Below are 18,710 nucleotides of genomic sequence, written 5' to 3' on the forward strand. Positions count from 1 at the left end.
TTCCTCACTTTTGGGGTTCAGGCTCTCAAAACCTGTTTCTGCTTAAATAATATTAAATATCACATACTTCTACTGAGGGACAGTGTTGCGGTGTGTTCCTTTGGGTACTCTGGAGCATATGACCCAGGACAAAGGTCATCAAGTATGTTCAGTAGAAGCATGTTGCCTTGAACTTAACTGGCCAGAAGAAATACGTCTCAGAGGAAGGAACTTAGAAACACTCTGGGCGTTCAAGTTTTCTAGTGAAGACTGTTTCCACTTTCTAAGAACTGGAGGAGACACAGGCAATCAGTTACTTACTTTCATTCACTTTACATTTACACTCAACTCTAAGCCTTCCCAGCCTGGCTTAGCTAAGCACAGCTTAAGACATTGTAGGGTTTTTTTTTTTTTTTTTTGGTATTAAAATAGCCTAGTCTAGTCTCATAGTTGAAGACATATATGACAGGGACTAGCTCCTTCTTAAAAGATTAATATTTATTTAGGGCTATGTGTATGTGTGTGTGTTCAGAGGTCAGAGGGGACTGTTGCAGCCCCTGGAGCTAGAGATATAGGAAACTGTGAGCATATCAATATATGTTCTGAGAAGCAAACTCCAGTCCTCTGAAAGAGCAGCAAGTATTGTCAACCACTGGGCCATCCAGCCCCAGAACATGGCTCTAATACAGAGCAAAAACAACAGCAATGGCAAAAGAAGACCCCCAAGAGAAACACCTCATGAAAACTGGTAAAAAAAAATTAGCCACTCACGGGCTCTCCGGCATGAAATAAGGATCCTGCGAAGGCCACATCAAATGTCGCCTTTTCTGGAAGCCATCAGAGAGCCCACTGTGCAGAGCTAACTGCTCATTAAAAATTTGCCCATGTTGCAAAAATGTTCCTGCCAAGTTGTGATACACTGTGCAGTTTAGAAGGCATTCCCCTTTGCTTCTGCTAGCATTGACTTTAATTCCATAAGCCCTGGACTAAGGAAACACAAGGAGTTGATGAATTCAGGTATTAGAACTCCTGACCGACATGCACGGCTTCTTCTGAAATCTCACAATTGCTCTGATACGCTCCTGATAATTTTCTCTGTAAGGACCTATGCTGAACATCAATCAGAGCTTTTACCTAAAGACTGAAGTCACTTAGGCCTCACCATGCTGCACACAGACATGTTCTGCTCCCTAATTTTTCAGCCCAAGACCCAATCTCTTTTGACAGGGAATTCAGGAGCTCCTGAAACCACAGCTTCGTATCTTGGAGAGGACAGTGTTCCTGACATCCTGCTGGAGTCCATTGCAGAATATTTGTTTACGCTGTGAAGATGTGTCTTTGCCCAGGTGCCTTCTGATTGGTTTAATAAAAAGCTGAATGGCCAATAGCAAAGCAGGAAAGAGGCTAGATGAGACTTCTGGGAAGAAACGAGGCAGAGATGTCAGGAGACCCTGAAGAAGTTGAACATACAGTACAGAGTAGAGATAACTGAGCCTAATGGCAGAATGTAGATTAACAGAGGTAGGCTAATTTGAGTTATAAGAGCTAGTTAGGAAAAAAGTTTAAGCTAAAGCCAAGTTTTCATAATTAATAATAAGCCACCATGTCATTATTTATGATATGGTGGCCCAAAGGAAAGTCCAACCATGGGAGTCTCCCTCTCCTGCCATCTGATCCCCTGTACACGAGAGGAGAGAATTCTTCATCTGTGGGTTCCGAATGTATTTGCTATTGCCCCAGCTTCTGAACAAAAGCCCATCTGGGGTTTCTGTGGTGATGTTCGGTAAGCTTCTGTGTGGTGGGCGGAATTATGAAGCGCAGCTGTGGGGATGCCCTCCTCAAGCAGGGTCACCCCCATATGGAGGACCCACTGAACAAGGAGCAGAATGCAGACGGACACAGGGGACTCCGTGTCTCTGATGTGGCGTCAGTGGTTTCTCATCCATTCCCTTCCTTGCCTGCGTTTGCCTGACCTTGGTTTGCTGAATATTCAGGCCCGTGCTGCTCACCCAGGGCTTGTCCTATAGCAACTCCTGGGCTCACGGGGTTGCGAGCTACTGTGCTTTCTGTTCTTGCTGTCTCGAGCATCACTTCCCCGTCAAGAAGCTGGAGACAGTGCTGAGGTTCTTGCTGGGGCACCTGCCTCTCTCAGAAGAGCTTCCCAGAGCCTCTGCACTTCATCTGCAGCCCCGCTGTTTGATTCCAGTATATTTTGCTAAAGCAGGAAGTGTTTGGAATAAAAAGGAGTGATCTTTTTTTTTTTTTTTGATGTGTGTAGCAGGCACGTGCACACGCCAAGGAACAAGTGTGCGTGCATGTGTGTGTACGTGTGAATGGAGCCAGAGGACAACCTTGACTGTTATCCTGAATGATGTCACTGGCCTCCTTTGAGACAGAGTCCCTCATTCGCCTGGAGTTCACCAATTAGGTCAGTGAGCCCCAGGCTCCGCCTCTCTCTGCCTCCCCAGTGCTGGGATTGATTACAAGCCCGCCCCCATGCCTGGAATTTTTACATGGGTTCTGGGGCTTGAACTCAGGTCCTCCTGTTTGCAAGGCAAACTCTTTACCAACTGAACTACCACCCCAGCTCCTAATTTTGCATATAATTGCAAAGCAAAATATTCTAATTCTTTTTAGTGCTGACTCATGTACCAAACAAAGAGGCTTGTATAAATCCTTCCTTCTGTGTGACCTTCTGAGTCACCTAGCAGGGGCTGCAACAGGCAGTCTGCTGTAGTGGAAACACCCCAGACCTGTTCTCAGCTAAAGTCTTCCTTTGAAACTCTCAAAAATAATTTTACCCCCTCAGCCTCACTCCCTCTTCGTGTGTCCGTGTGTCCATCCCTCAGCCTCACTCCCTCTTCGTGTGTCCGTGTGTCCATGTGTCCATCCCTCAGCCTCACTCCCTCTTCGTGTGTCCGTGTGTCTGTCCCTCAGCCTCACTCCCTCTTTGTGTGTCTGTGTGTCCATCCCTCAGCCTCACTCCCTCTTCGTGTGTCTGTGTGTCCATCCCTCAGCCTCACTCCCTCTTCGTGTGTCCGTGTGTCCGTCCCTCAGCCTCACTCCCTCTTTGTGTGTCCGTCTGTCCGTCCCTCAGCCTCACTCCCTCTTCGTGTGTTTGTGTGTCCGTCCCTCTTCATGTATGTCTCCACTTTGTGGAAGAGACTAGCTGAGATCCTGACATAAAAGCACTTGGGGCCTTGAAGGACTTTGAAGCTATTGTGTATGTCACTTCTATGAATGAGGTCATAATTACATACTTATCAAGTTCCACCATAAAGGTGAAATGGCCTACAAAGAGCACTGTGGATGGGAGATACTTAAATACAAAGACTGCCATCAACCAAACAAGTATTTAAAGTTAACAGAACAGTTCTCAATACAGTGTTGGTCTCACCATTCATGTCAAACACTCTAAGACAGGGTATAATTGCATGACATAGTCTCGGACTTACGTGATTGCTGCATGTCTTGTATCTGATGTTCTGTCCTTCGCAGTTTCTAAAGGAAGAAAGAAACAATGGCTTTTATAGAGGCGGCACGCATTAAAATGATGCAAAGACAAGGTGCTAGTTTCCTGTAAAATTTTAGTGCTGTGTACTACTGCAAAGACTCTAAGTTTAAATTCTGAAGAAGCAAACATCCAAGGATCAGGGAACCAAAAACATCTCCAGGAGGTGTCCATAAAATAGAGGGTGAATTCTTTAGTGAATGGCACAATCATCAACTAGCTTTGTTCTTACTCTAGGGTCTACATAATCTCTGGAGTTATGGTGTGTGTGTGCGTGCGTGCGTGTGTGTGTGCGTGTGTGTGTGTGTGTGTGTGTGGTGTTCCAAAGAGATCAACAAATGCTTCTCTAAATTATCTCTTCTGTAATGATTACTCTGTATATTACTGGGTCTGATACCCTTCTTGTGTTTGTTGTTTTTTTTGTTGTGTCTTTGGAGACAGGGACTTGGCTGCTAGATCAGGGAAGCTACTTCCAAAGGCTTTCTGTCATGTCAGCTTATAACCCTAAAGGGCTTTAATTCACTTAGAATTTGTTCTTTGCACGGACTGATGTCCTCTGACATCAGTTTTTCGAAAACATTTTTACTATAGTTTATTTTTATTTTACTCAATCAAGTTTCCTAATTTCAGGAGAAAGAAAAATTGAAGGGAAATGGCTCAATAGAAAATCAGAATTAATAGAAATACCAAAAACTAAAAACCCTTGGGAGTGCACAAGGAAGAGAAATTTCTTTAAAAGTAATTTAAAATCTTAGAAATACTTTTTACATGAATTTTAATAATTGTTTAATTTTGCCTATTTAAATAAAAACATTTTTTCCAAATAGAAATTTAACCTAAAAGAGAAGAGTTAAATTGTCTCATGGCTGTGTCTCAAGTCAGCTCTGCCGGCTACCTAGCCAAGGCCCACAAACCCAGCTGTCACCCACGTGTCCAGGAGTCACCTGTGTGAACACAGAGCCCCAGACTCCAAGCCTAAAGACCAAATGCATCCCTCCCATACATCCCACTTCAAGGGCTTCGAAGGGGACAACAGAAAACAAGAATTTCATTCCAAGAGTTTTCCAAACATAAACCACTCTGCTGGACGTTCTCCCTCATCCACAAAGTCTATGGTGAGCTTACTGGGCACCAGGATGTAGATATGAAGACACCAGGGCATTAGTGCTCAGCTCGCTTTACAAACCAGCCACCAGGCTGCCACGTTTAGCGTTCTCCTTCCCGTCCTCCAGCCTGACGCACACTCTGCCCACGGGCGGCCTCTATTGATGTGGCCGGCTTGGGTTGCCATTTAGTCGGAAAATGAATGGCTGCTTTATGAAACAAGCATAAAATGAAATGCAAGTTATTTTAGAGTTAAGGACGTGAGGGCCCTAATTCCCCAAGCAGGAACTGCCAGCTTATTCTGGAAATATTCCTTTTGAGCTGCAAAAATATTACTTGTGTGTTTTTAATACCACTATAATTAGCATATGAAAGACCTGATGCCTATCAGGAGCATATGAAAACGAAAGAACAATGTTTCACCAGCAAAATTTCTCTACCCATTACAAAACTCATAGCACCCTAGAACGGAAGGTTTTTAAAGTCTGAATTTATGACTATCTAAAAAACATGCTGGGGTCACATGAGAACACATTACAAACATTAATAAAGTTTCCCTGGAGTTTATAGTACTATAATTTAATATTCACTTGGTGATAGATTGATTCAAAAACTAGTGTCATAAAGGTTGAGAAGCATATGTTTTGAAGAATAAAAATACATTAATTTTAAAACAGTAGTGGTGCTGAACCTGTGGTTCCTGGGACTGGGACTGGGCCAGAGGATCAACTCACAGGTTTCTAAAGAAAAAAAAAAAAAAGACATGTGGTTGGGGCATGGTTTGCCGTGCAAAAGAACTGACTGGAATATTTCAGTGGAGCCAAGTTCTGAAATAACTCTATCCATGGAGAAATAAATAAGCAAAGTGGCTGCGCTCCTCTCTTTCCCCGAAGTCTTCATTTGAAGGAGCACACTGATAAGAGAAACCGCCGCTGGGATGATCTCTAAAAGCTCGGGATGGCTGTCTGTTAGGCTTTGTATAGAATGGTCTCCAGCCTCCTCTTCCAAGAAAAACTGACCACAAATGCTCAAGATTTATGGAGTCTTAATCAGTCTCTGTGGCTCTTCAAGGGGAGCTGATAAGCCTTCCGAGGGAAGTGGGTTTCCTCCTTAATAACTCGGAGTACTTTAGGGTACTCCAGAGTGGCAGCAAGAGATCTTAATGCAGGGCTGAGTCAAGAACGAATAAGGCCTGCCTGTGAGGGACCAAACGGTGGGGCGCAAGATGGCTTGAATTCTTTAAAAACCCACTATTCTTCTCTCAAATGAATCCGATCCAGTTTGTGTGCAAGGTGATACTACTGTCCCTTTGTGGGGGGCATGGAGCAGGTGGCTGCGACTCGGGTTTGGCCTCATGCCTAGAGCCACGTGGGATGAGGAAATACACTGCCATCCATATACCTACTGGAGACACCAAAGCAAGCTGGTATCTCCGCTGACCTTCTAGACATTACATATATGGAACACATAATTCTGCACACAGGCACGTATTTTATGCACATATATACACACCAAGTTTAGGGTATCTTGTAGGATCATACGCTTGGCTAAATCAGATCAATTCAGGGAGACAACAAATTTGGAGGTTCACAGGCTTCACGACGCATTTCAGAAATGGAATGAAATTAAACATAGAAACAGATTTGGGTGCACTTACGGCTCTTGAAATGTTTGTATGTGGGCGAGCGTGCGTCTGTATGTGCGTGCATGTGTAAATGTAAACCCATGTGCATCTGCGCGTAAACATGGGTACACATGCACATGGAAATTCATCCTTATTTGCAGGTCAAAGCCTCTCAAACCCAGAGCTCACTGATTTGGCCAATCTCACTGGCCAACTTGCTCTGGGGATCCTCCATCTCTGCTTTAAGAAGCCAAAATTATAGGTGGGCTGCTACACTGCCCAGAATCTACAGGCATTATGGGAATTCGAACTCCTCAAACTTCCTTGGCAAGCACTTGAACGACTAAGCTATTTCAGAGCCCTTGGGCACTGTTCTAGAGAGTCTTCGTGTTCACAAATGTAATTCAACTCATTGTCATGACATGACAGCAATCTACTTGTAACTATTAATAAATGTCAATGTTTGTTTTATAAGTTGGGCTTTTATAACTTTGCTAAAGAATTTTTCACTACCCAGAAAGCATAGTGGTATCCATCTACATTATTTCAAACTTTATAATCATAGATGGACTTTAAGCCACTTGAAATTTATTTTTATATGGATTGACACACTCTAATACTTGTTCATTGAATACTGTTCTTCCGTTTATAAAATTTATTTATGGATTATTTTGATAAGAATCAATTGATTTTCCTTAACATTGATGATCTCAGGTAATTCCAGATTTTAAAAGGCATCTGTAGTTCCGCAGTGAGAAATGCCTGTCACCACAGAGTAACCTGCAGTGTCTGTGGGACACACATCAGCACGGACTGTAGGACACACATCAGCACAGACTGTAGGACACACATCAGCGTGGACTGTGGGACACACATCAGCATGTCTAGGGGACAAACATCAGCACAGACTGCCGGACACACATCAGCACGGACTGTGGGACACGCATCAGCGTGTCTGTGGGACACATGTCAGTATAGACTATGGCACACACATCAGAATGTTCTGGGGAACAGACATCTGGCAAGCACTGCAGATTGTTCTCTAAATTCTCTCCATTTCCTCTGCACTTCTTAGGATGTGTGGTTGTTTTCATTTTTACACACTGAGGTCAATAATTTGGCATTTTAAAACTTTGTAAATTTTCCCAAACTGGAGAACAAGGAAGCTCATCACACCCTTTTTGTTGGTGGTGGCAGCGGTGACTGGATATTTTCTTTTGTTTTCAAGAACGCAGCTTGCATCTCTCAGTTTCTGGTTCGTATTTCTGTCTCCACCTATTTGCTGTGGGCTTTGTTTCCTGGTGAGCAGGTGTTATCTGAGCGGCTCAGATCTTTATACTTGTTCCCCATTGGCATTTTTCTGATGCTGAGATTTCCTATTTACGATCATGTGTTAGAGGGGTCTTACACATTCTTTATAGAAGTCGTTGCTAAATATTTTGTAATTTCTTAATAGGTCACATGTTGCCTTTCAGAATGCTGCTTTCTAGCTCCTCCCACGGAGTCAGAGCCCAGTCATTTATGCATGAGTCTTGCCTAGAATTCTCCAGCGAATTCTGCAACTGGCCCCCTTATTGGTATACAGGTGCTCTTAGATTCTCTAGCTACTTGAGCTGTGAGTCCTGAGAGTTATTTCTTCTAGTCCTTAAATGGTGTGTATTCTTGTCTTCCTACTTTGGCTACACCGACTAGGACCCCAAGCATAACACTGAATACAGACAGCGACAGCAGGAAGTCTTCCCTTTACAATCGCGGTTAAAGACCACGTGGCTTCCCCTCATGATGAGACACTCTGCTAGGATTTGGGGAGCAGGGTTCAATCGTTCATCGGATGAATCACTGCCTGACTTTCCTCCTTCAGTCTTGGAACTGCTGTTGACACCTGGCTGGGGCTAATGTTTCCTCTGCAGTTCTGCACTTCAGGACTGCAAACTTGTGCTGCAAGAGCTCTCTTGGTGGGAATCTCTCTCCAGATCCCTCCCCACTGCCAGGCTCATGAGGGTCACTTTTTACATCTGGCAGGTACTCGGTGCACATGGTACTAGGTTCCAAAAGGACATTTTTTATACAACTACACAATGTACTTTGAACATGTCCAACCCCAGTGCTTCAGAGTCTCCCTTTCTCGCCCATCACCCTCCTGTCTGTCTCCTTCATTTCCCGAGATAGATCTTTTCACGCCATGCGTGCATACATGATTTATATATCAGTATAAAATCTAGAATACACACATGAGAGAAAACACATGATATTTGTCTTTCGAGTCTAACTTAATTTGATTAATATGATAAACTCCAGTTGCATTCACATTCCTGAAAATGACATAATTTTGTTCTTTATGGCTGAATAAAATTCCATTTTATATATATATATATATATATATATATATATATATATATATATATATATACTTTCTCCACTCCTCTGTTAACAGGTGGATTCCATAGCTTAGTCCCGGTAGATAACAAGGCCACCTTTATGCTAACTTTCCATTGCAAGCCTCCACAGCCTGCAGGCTATACGCATTCAGCCTTCTTAACAAACACAGTTTAAGTTGGTCAATAGATGTGCCCCCGGAACTCTTGGGAGAACAGCAGCACCCGTGTTCTACAGTGGAAACTTTTCCCATTCGTAATTAAGATCCACATATTTAATTCCTTAGGCTGGTATACAAAACCTGTCTGGGAGGTGTGTGAACCACAAAGGTCCTTCCTTTAATCTAGGGTTGCGGTTCCTAAGCTGTGTCTCACATACTCCCCAGGCCTGGGCTCCTGTATTTAAGGTGGAATGAACCCTCTGAAAGCTGGGTTCCCACCTCCATCACCAGGGCGGGCAGAGAATCGGCTATACACTCACTATCCTGGCCTTCAGTTTTCTCTGTGGATTCTCCCTTAATTTCCTATAGTTTTAGTTTGAAAGGCATGCATTTACCTGGAGTTTTTAGGGAGTGGTCAAATGTGTAAAATTTCTGTGAAATTGTCAGAAATATTTCAGAGGTTTTGTCTACTCTCCACTCAGTTTCTCTGAAAGGTGACATCTTAAGGAAGTCTGGCACAGGGACACACCCAGGGTGTCGCCACTCACGTGGATAAAGTATAGGACATTTACCGCCATCACAGGGCTCCCGCAAGCTTCCTTTAGTAGCTGTGCCTCCTCTCTCCCCTCTTCGTCCACCACTTGGCAATTACTAATCCATTCTCCACTTCTAAAAGTCTAATCATTTAAAAAAATATCTCATGAGCAGGATGAAGCAGAACTTTGGACTTGTTTTTCCAAAGATCGTCTGAATTCCCAGAGATCCACCCAGGTTGCTCAGTACATCAATGATGCCTTTCTTTTAATCCTTCATTTACCTTCATTCCCAGCACTTGGGAGGCAGAGGCAGGGGAATGTCTGTGAGTTCAAGGCTAGTCTAGCCTAGAGAGCAAGTTCTAGGACAGCCAGAGCTACGCAGAGAAATCGTGTCTTGAAAAACCAAAAAGAAATAAAAAAGAAACTTTTTCAGAGTGACTAGACCAAGTTACACTCCCACCACCAGGAATCATCTAGTTCCCTGCATCCCTGGCAGATGTTCGCCTGTCAACGGTTTCCTTCCATGAATGTTCTAGTCAATATATGACTGTGTCTCGCTATGGTTTAGTTTACAATAGCCAGCCGTGCTGAGCCCCTTCCCATGTATTCATTGACTATCTCTGCATCCACTCGCTCATCCTTCACTCCTTTTCTGATTAGATTTTCTGCCCTAACAGTCGGTTTTTAAGGCTCACAGCCTGCTGTTGCAAGTGGCCCCATCAATCATCTCATTTGTCGCTCTGCCAAAGCCACCCTCTTGATTATGTCTTCATATGACATAAGCTGACTGACTTACTCTGTTCCTGTTCTCCACTTATCTCACCTACTCCAGGGCCTGTGATTTTCCATCTAAATTTTAGAATAATCTCATCTCCATCCACACAAAAAATATTGTTTGCATTTTAAGAGAAACATAGTTAAACCTATACATCAACTTAGGAAAAATGATACATTTACCATATTGAGTCTGGCAACTTGTGGACAAACTACCTCTCCATGTATTTATAGCTTTCATTTGTTTTCAAGATCCGTTTATTTTATTTACACATGTATATGGGAGGGGGAAAGTCAGCGGGAGCCAGAGAAGCCGTTGGATCGCCTGGAATCTGAGTTACAGGCACTTGTGAGCCATCTGCTGTGGGTGCCAGGAACTGAGCTTGTAGGCTCTGCAAAGGCAGCTGGTGCACCCCACCCCCATCTTTCATGTCTCTCTTTAGTACTTCACAGCCCTCTATATATGTCCAGATAGATTTATGCTTGGGTTTAGGATGATTTTAAATGATGTCATATTTTAAATTTTCGTGACTGTCCATTTGGTAAGAGAAACACTGTGGGTTTTGTATGTTTATTCTGCATCTCAGACCTTGCTAAAGTCACTTTTTAGTTGCATAAATTGCTTCATCAACTCCTTGAGATTTTCTGTGTAGACAGCAATGTCCTCTGCAAGCAAAGGTTCTTCTTTCTTTCTTTGCTTTATTGGCTGCATAAAAGTGCAGCCTTCTGCTGAGAAACGGAGGGAAGAGCAGCCTCCCTCCCTCAAGGGCCTCATTCCTGATGTTAGGAGGAAACCACAGGGCTTGTTGCTAAGTCTCTGTGAGCTGCAGGTCTTTGGTGTTCTTTATCAAATTGAGGAAGTCCCTTTTAGTCCTTTTTTTCCCCAAGAGTTCTCTATAATAGATTGGTGTTGACTTTTGTCAAATACTTTCTTTGCATCAACTGATAGGACCCTATGTACGGTTTCTTTACCCTATTAAAATTACAATAACTGACTCTGGAAGATTGGGCCAGTCTTACTTACTCTGTAGACCAGGCTGGCCTCAAACTCACAGAGATCTGTCTGCCTCTGCCTCCCCAGTATTGAGATTAAAGGTGTGTGCCAACACTGCCCAGCCCAGCCTTACAACCCTGAACTAAATTCATCTTGATGCACAATTCTCTTAAAGATTTGTGAACAATAATTGATCGTATTCAATTTATAACTTTTATATTTTATATTTATGGCCTATATTGATCTATAGTTTTCTTTCTGTATATGCTTTTTCTGGTTTTGGAATTAGTGTTATATTTGATTCACAAAAAGAATTTTAATAATTACCTTTTTTAATTTTTTTTGGAAAACTTTCTACAAAAATGTTGTAAATTCTTCTCGCAACGTCTTATAGACTTTGCCTGGCTAGGTAAGAATATTTATATTACAAATTCAAATTCTGTAATGGGGGGGCTATCTCAATTGTCTATTTTATACTTAGAATATCTTTGGCTTTGGAGAATAGCGAAAGTTAAATTCTGATGCAATAGCCTGGGATTGCCAGAAATGACTCAATTTTTTCTGCAGAACTTAAAAAAGGCTGCCTGTGGTCAGGAAGGCTTCTGTTTTCAGTGGGCAGCAGTGAGTGCAGAGACTCACGACTGGTCATGTGATAAAAATAAGTGACATTTGAAAGCTCAGCCACAAAGGGGACATCTGCATCAGACCCTCCAGCGTGCAGGGGACATTGCAGAAGAGGGGCAGAGGGAACGCACAAGCCAGAGGAAGGGGTGGGGTACTCTGGAACGCTATCTTCCAGACACAGCATAAATATTACACTACAATGAACTCACAACCGCCATGATTATTTGTGCTAGACCTGCACAAGATTGAGTCCATCTGGTGTGGGGGGGGGGGAGGCACAAGGCATCTTCCACCTGGGGGATCTATAGCCAGTCAATAGGTACCAGAGAGGGAAAGACATCTTTGTCAGGGTGCAGCCCCTGGGGAGGTATCCATGCACCTATAAGCAACATTGATGACACTCATATGCCTGTCCAAAATGTCCTGATTAAGTTCCTCATTATATATATCTTATATATGCAAAAATAAACATTAAAAACAAAGAGCAGGGACATCAATCACAGCATGGAGTAGTTAGCCCCTAGCTTCCATCCCTTGCTGCAGCAGAAAGCTTTGAGGATGATAACAAACCCTGAAGTCCTCTGAAAAAGCCAGATGGGAATCTCTTATTGCAGAAGTTTCCTGAAATATAAATGAGTGTGTGTTTATATTCATAAATGTATATAAGTTTTAATAGATTTACCCTATATGGGGGCAATGCCTCTCCCAGACGTTATAGGCAATCAAACAAAAAGCCTAATGCCAGATGTAGCTCCCCTCCCTTTGTGTTGTCGGTCACTGGGATCCCAGAAACTCCCAAACAATCAGACTGTGGTCATTGCTCTGGGTTACCCTCTAGAATTGGTGGGATGGGTTGGAAAGAGAGAGAGAGAATTTCCCAGGAAGCAAAGAAGCAGGGCAAATGGACAAAAAGAAAGGAATCTATATGAATAGGGTTAGGGGTTGGGGCCATAACAAGCCAACAAAGACGTGAACATAGAATTGGCTAATGAAAGAGGGGGCTTGAAGGGAATGTGTTTTCTAGTGAACATCACAATGGTATCTCTATGTGTTTAGACAGGAAGAAAGAAAAGAATCTGGACTCAGATTTCTCAATCTGCCGTTTGACCTTATGAAATGGTGTGGTAATACCTTCCAATTTCTCATGAGAAATCAAATCTATACCATCACATAGTTGTGGAAATTTACCATTGCAATTCAAAAATAAAATGAAGACAGTTTTAGATGCCTGGGAATCTGTTGGGGGAGGAAGAATTCCATAAAAACGAGAGGGATGGATGCTGGCAATGGGCCAGCACAAGAGTGGGCGCAGTGGGGGAGAGATCTAAACAGCCCAACCCTAATGACTGAAGTATTTGTTACTGGGAGATTTTGGCATGAGGGAGTCATTCCCTCAGTCATCCCCTTCAGCTTGATACCCAATAGTGACCTGGCCAGGCTTCTGTGTAAATTGCATTACAAGACGAGGTGTACTGGATAACACACATCAGGGAAACTGGAGACAAGAGAACTCAGTGGACTGGGGTCAGAGATGGGCAGGGGATCAGATAAATCCCAAAGCCCTCCTAGGAGCCAGCTTGAACCACCTGATAAGCCACAGAACACTGTGCCCTACTCACAGCAGTATGGTCCCTTCCTCTCCTGCCCACACCTTCAGCAGGAAAGCCAGAAGTCGAGCCATGCTTTGTTTATCCACACATAGCCCACTTAGGATGAAGAAGCCACAAGCTCACAGGCTTCCTGAGATGCATCACATGGCAAGATTGGTTTATAAGCAAGACCAGAATAATTTCAGGTGAATCAAGAATATATAAACATGTAAATATTTTGAATCTATGGTGAGGGGAAAATTATCATCCATTAATATACTCTTCTAAATTCTTTTTTAACAAACGTGAGTACAGGATACGTTTTTTTAAGGAAGACAATGGAACAAATACCACTTCTTTACCATTACAGCTATTATTAATTTAAAATTATTCATGTTCCTCATATTTGGAGGTTACAAAGACACATCCAAGCTCCCCCTTCAGCTTTCAGGTTGACCCTTCTCCCCTTAGTGACTGACCAGCAGTGGAGAGGAACTTATCCTTCACCATAGAAGTCACTGCCCTCCCCTTGTCCATTGGTATGTGGTCCTCTGACAAAGATCTCGGTAGGATCCATAAATCTATACCTATATAGATATATCCTGATATATCCTGACACAACATGATTCTTCTGCATATCACAATGTATTCAGAGTAATAGAGCCTTAATTTCCCAACAAAGATGAAAGAAAACAGGAGGGATCAAGCATAACCCTGATAAACTAAACTAAGCCTGGTTTCAAGTCTGTATCCATTTACCTAAGCTGATGTTCTATCAAAATTTCTTTAGATGAAACTACAACCTTGCTCCAGCAGCCTTGCCGTGCCTTCCTGAGTGGACCAATGTGTCTTCCTTCTCAAAGACTCTGCTCTCTTCATGCACCAAAGCCTGCACTGTCTCGAAGAAATTGAAGGACATACTTCATCACTTTCTAATACACCTGCACAAGATCTACGTGAACCGCAAACTGAGCAGAAGAAAATATGCTTCCCTTGTGTCTTTTCTCTGTAGCTGAAGATAAACAGTAAAAGCCAGTTCACTCCATCACCCGACGGCATCCTACATGTGAAGACAGCTGCCGTAATCTAGGAGATTTTTGTCTGGGACCAGAAGATGAGAGTCCATCGACCTGAGGTTGAGCCTTACCCAAGAATCATGGTTTAAACTCTTCCATGGGTCACAACCTCAAAAACAGCGAGCGCAGGATTCCCAGAGACTAGTGGGCTATTAAAATTAAAGTGATCTGACATTTTAGTAGAAATGGATCTAAGAGGTGAAAGCAGAGCGTGTATTACCTTCTTTATAAGACTTTTAAAAAAATGTATGTGTGTGTGTTGTATGCATTTGAATACGTGGGTGAGCTCACTCGTGTGTACGTATGTCCCCGTAGCTCCCTCTTAATTTTTGAGGCAGGATCTCTCACTGAACATTAGTTCACCACTTTGGCTAGACATGCTGACCAGCAAGGCCTGTGATCCACGTGTCTCTGCCCACCCTATGAAGTGGAACATGCCTCTGGCAATGCTGAAGCAGGCATGGGCAGCCCATCTATACCGGGTTTCATGGTCTGAGTTGATGAGGACAACTGACCAGGTCTCTTCCTCAAGGAACAGTTTCCACCGAGATATGAACTCAGATCGCTGAATTCATAGTCCAGAACACTAACCGTTACACCACGGGAGCTGCTGCGCCCATCCAACACAGGGTCACGAGTGTGCACCGCCACTCCTGACTTTTCTGTGGGTTCCAGGGACCTGAACTCGGGTTCTTTGCTTGTGAAGCACACACTTTACCCCTTGTGTCGGCTCCCCAGTTCCTACATTACCTTCTTCATCCATGGTGCATTCACAGAAGAAAGAGATTTCAGTGGCAGCGTCACAAGGACTGCCACCAAGATGACAACATTTGTCCCCGAACCCTGATAATATCAAGTTGGCAACTGAACTTAACAGGCCTTCACTTTCTTGGGACCAAAGTGTCTGGTTTTCCTGAAACCCTGTGACTGTGTAAATAGGACACGGTGACATACCAGGAAGTAGGTTTGTTCCCATATAAATATGTTAACTTGAGATTGGCTAATGTTTGTGGTAGATAGTAAGTCACTGAATAAGACACTTCAGAGCCACAACCCCTCCCCTTCTGTGCCACCCAGAGGCAGTGACACAGTCCCCCCAGGAGGGGCCAAGCACCCACTGACCTTCCCGTCAGACACCTCCGCAGAGAATAGGAAGCTCCTCCGCCACAGGTCCGGGAACAGTCGCTCCAGTCGCCCCAAGCATCCCAATTGCCATCTTTGTCTTCCTCGGAATGAGTGTTTCTTGAGGTCTGGATGGGGGGGGGACAGCCAATTATAGAAGTCAATTATCACCTAAGTCTATTACAAAGCACTTTTTATTTTATCTACTAAAAGTAGCTTTAGACTATTTTAATTCTGGAGCTAGCGTCTCACGATGTAGCTCGTGCAGACACTGAGTTTATGTGCACCCTACCTCATCGTCTCTGCCTCCTAAGTACTAGTATTAAAGATTATTTTTATAAATAGATAAACTCTTGGTTGGGAGAAACTTCGCAGCAGTTAAGAGCATGTGTTTCTCTCACGGAGAACCCAAATCCGATGCCCAGCTCACACAGAGTAATTCATGACTGTTCATAACTCCAGACCCCAGAGAGCCCATGCCCCTTCTGACCTCAGCAGGCACCAAGCACACATATGATCATAAACACACATACAGGTGAAACACTCACACATAAAACAAAATGAATAATAAATCTAATAAAAAAGACTTTTTAGAAAAATCTATAAATTCTTAAAATATGTCAGAATGAATTCCAGATATCTTAGAAATTTATATTAAAGCGCTGAAACCATAAAATGCCAAGAAAATTATATGCCATATAAACATTGATAGTCTTATGGTTAGCATAGGAAAGACTGTCTTATATCTATTAGTGGAGGGAAGGAAGTAGAAAAGGCTGGTGTGGTTTGATTTCTTTAAAGTGAAAACACAAAGTTTCTCTCTGTCTTCGTACACAGCAGCAAAAGTACAGGAGCATGGGCTGCAAGAACGCACATCAAACCGCCTCTGTCCCTGAGAAAAGTCACAAGAGGAATAGCATTGCTGGCTTTCCTTTACCCGTTGTCTGCAGCAAATGTGCCTAAGCCTTAGGAATCAACATCGAGCCAGGTGGACTTTCCTGGGTGATGTTTTCAGTGGTTTTGAAATTTCTTTCTTTCTTTCTTTCTTTCTTTCTTTCTTTCTTTCTTTCTTTCTTTCTTTCTTTCTTTCTTTCTTTCTTTCTTTGGAGTATTTTAGGTCGAAATACAATCATGAGATGATAATGTCTTATTTAACAGGGGCAAGTCTGCTTGTGGACAGACCAAGAGATGCCCAGAGAAAGAGAATGCTATGGTGAGAGAGTGGGAGGGCTTTGGATGACTTAAGCAACATTCTGTGTTGTGTCTCCCTATTTCGAAGCATGTTTAAAAGGCTTGTTTTTATGCTTAGTTATATGTATTCCTGTGTCTGGGGTGGGGTAGTGCATGCACTCGCGTGAGCGCAGGCTACTTTGGAGGGCAGAAGGGAGGCATTAGATCACCTGGAGGGGTGTCACAGGTGACTGTGATCCCCCAGAACGGGTGCTGATAACTGAACCCCAGCCCTCTGAGAAACAGCAAGTCTGAGCCACCGACCCATCTCTCCAGCCCCTTCTACCATATTCTAAAAGAAAAAACGCAAAATGTCTTCCTTAAAATCAAGCAGATAAGCAAAGGAACAAAACCCTATCCTCTTGGAATGTGGAAATAAATGGTCAAGTCAGACAGGATTTAACAGGTAGGTCGTAAGGCAGAGAATGTAGAGAAACCAGGACACAGTAATGAATGACAGCATGTGCCTGGATTAGATATGGCTCAGGTTGCCCTGAGCCTTCAGGCAAGTTACCTCATCATTCCCTCCCCAAAAAAGTTAATTAAGAAGGGGATTGGTAGGGAAGACCTTCAAAACCAAAATGAAAATAAAAAGGCAGGGTGCAGAAAAGGTTTTCCAATAACTTTTACTTAAGTGCCCCCGGTCACCGGGTCTGACAGCTTCTATTAATAGCACAGTGAACAGCCCCATAGAACAGTACTGCAGCCTCAAACAGAGAGACAGAAGGAATAAATATTTGGCCGCTGACCAAATCTGTCATCAGGAACGGGAGCTAATTAAACCCATACTATTGACTGTTCTAATTAAGAACACTGTTCGGATCAATTTTCTGCCCTGAAAGTCATCAAACACAACCCTGTCTATAACATAGTATAAAATATAAAATTCCAATTCATAGAAAAATACAATTAGCAGTTTAATGCATTCATCTGGACTTCTCGACGGGGTAAGTCCAGACCGTTTAGGCAAATGCTTAAACTATACACAGCTGAAATTGGCTTTTCATCCTGCCACTCGATCTATGAATTGGTCAAATGTGAAAAGTTGAAAAATATCATCATATATTTTTTAAGCGAAAGTTGAGAGCTCCCTGCAATATTGCTTTAATTTGTTTTTACTCCGCCATCCCATCTGTTCCATTTATAGTTAGACTCGGGTTTCTTTCCACAGCTCCTCCACCTTCACTTAGAGAAAACATCTTGATTCTAAAATAATTAAAACGGGCACATTATAAAATGAAAACATCTGGTTTCTCTGATTGGATCCGTCAGATTTTTTTTTCCTCTTAAGAAAACAGAAAGCAAATGGCATCTCAAGGCGTCCTGGCGGTGTTTTGCTTCTCTGTTAGGATGGTTGGGTCCACTGACCCCAGAGGCATTTTCTGCCAACCACTGGCCCCGTTGTGCTTTCTTCCTAGCTACAAAGTAGCAACAATGTCCTTGATTTCAGCCACTTCTCTCTTTTGGTCTTCCTTTCCCAGAATTTCCATCCCTCTAAAGAATCTGACAATGAACCTCACTCCTCTCCTCTGGAAGAACCCTCCTAGATTTCCCCAAAGCCTCCATTACTGGGCTAATACCCCAAACGCCTTCCGCTCTTTCGTGACTGTGTTCAATCTCTGCACACAATTAAGGATGCAAATTTTAAATCTCAAAATGCAGTGTCTAGACTGTGGCATTATATCTAAAAAGAGCCTAAGCCAGGTATTGCCCAATGATCCATATTCCCATGTGTATGTGCATGTGTGCTTGTGCGTGTGTGTGTGCATGTGCACATGTGGGTGAGTGCAGTCATGTATGCACAGATGTGGAAAACAGAGAAAAATCTTGGATGTCATTTCTCAGGAGCAGTCCACTTTGATTTTTGATTCTAAAACAGGGTCTCATATCAGTTTGGAGCTCACTTCTTTGACAGACCCGTCTCACCAGCCCAAGAGAGCCATCTGTCTCAGCCTCCCCAGTGCTGGGATTACAAACACAGGCTATCATACCTGACTTTTCTTTTTTTCTT

At 43.1% G+C, this 18,710-nt stretch overlaps 1 protein-coding gene across 1 annotated transcript in view; it reads right to left on the reverse strand.

Moving 5' to 3' along the window:
• Adamtsl3 (ADAMTS like 3) overlaps positions 1-18,710 on the reverse strand; it is a 216,983-nt gene that overhangs the window by 124,004 nt on the left and 74,269 nt on the right. The window contains exons 3-4 of the mRNA XM_057756193.1: positions 15,470-15,597; positions 3,435-3,480 (exon numbers count right to left, since the gene is read on the reverse strand). Coding sequence (XP_057612176.1) covers positions 3,435-3,480; positions 15,470-15,597 — 174 coding nt within the window. The remainder of the gene's footprint in view (positions 1-3,434; positions 3,481-15,469; positions 15,598-18,710) is intronic.

Source organism: Chionomys nivalis, chromosome 23 (genome assembly GCF_950005125.1).
Source record: "Chionomys nivalis chromosome 23, mChiNiv1.1, whole genome shotgun sequence".
Lineage (NCBI taxonomy): Eukaryota > Metazoa > Chordata > Mammalia > Rodentia > Cricetidae > Chionomys > Chionomys nivalis.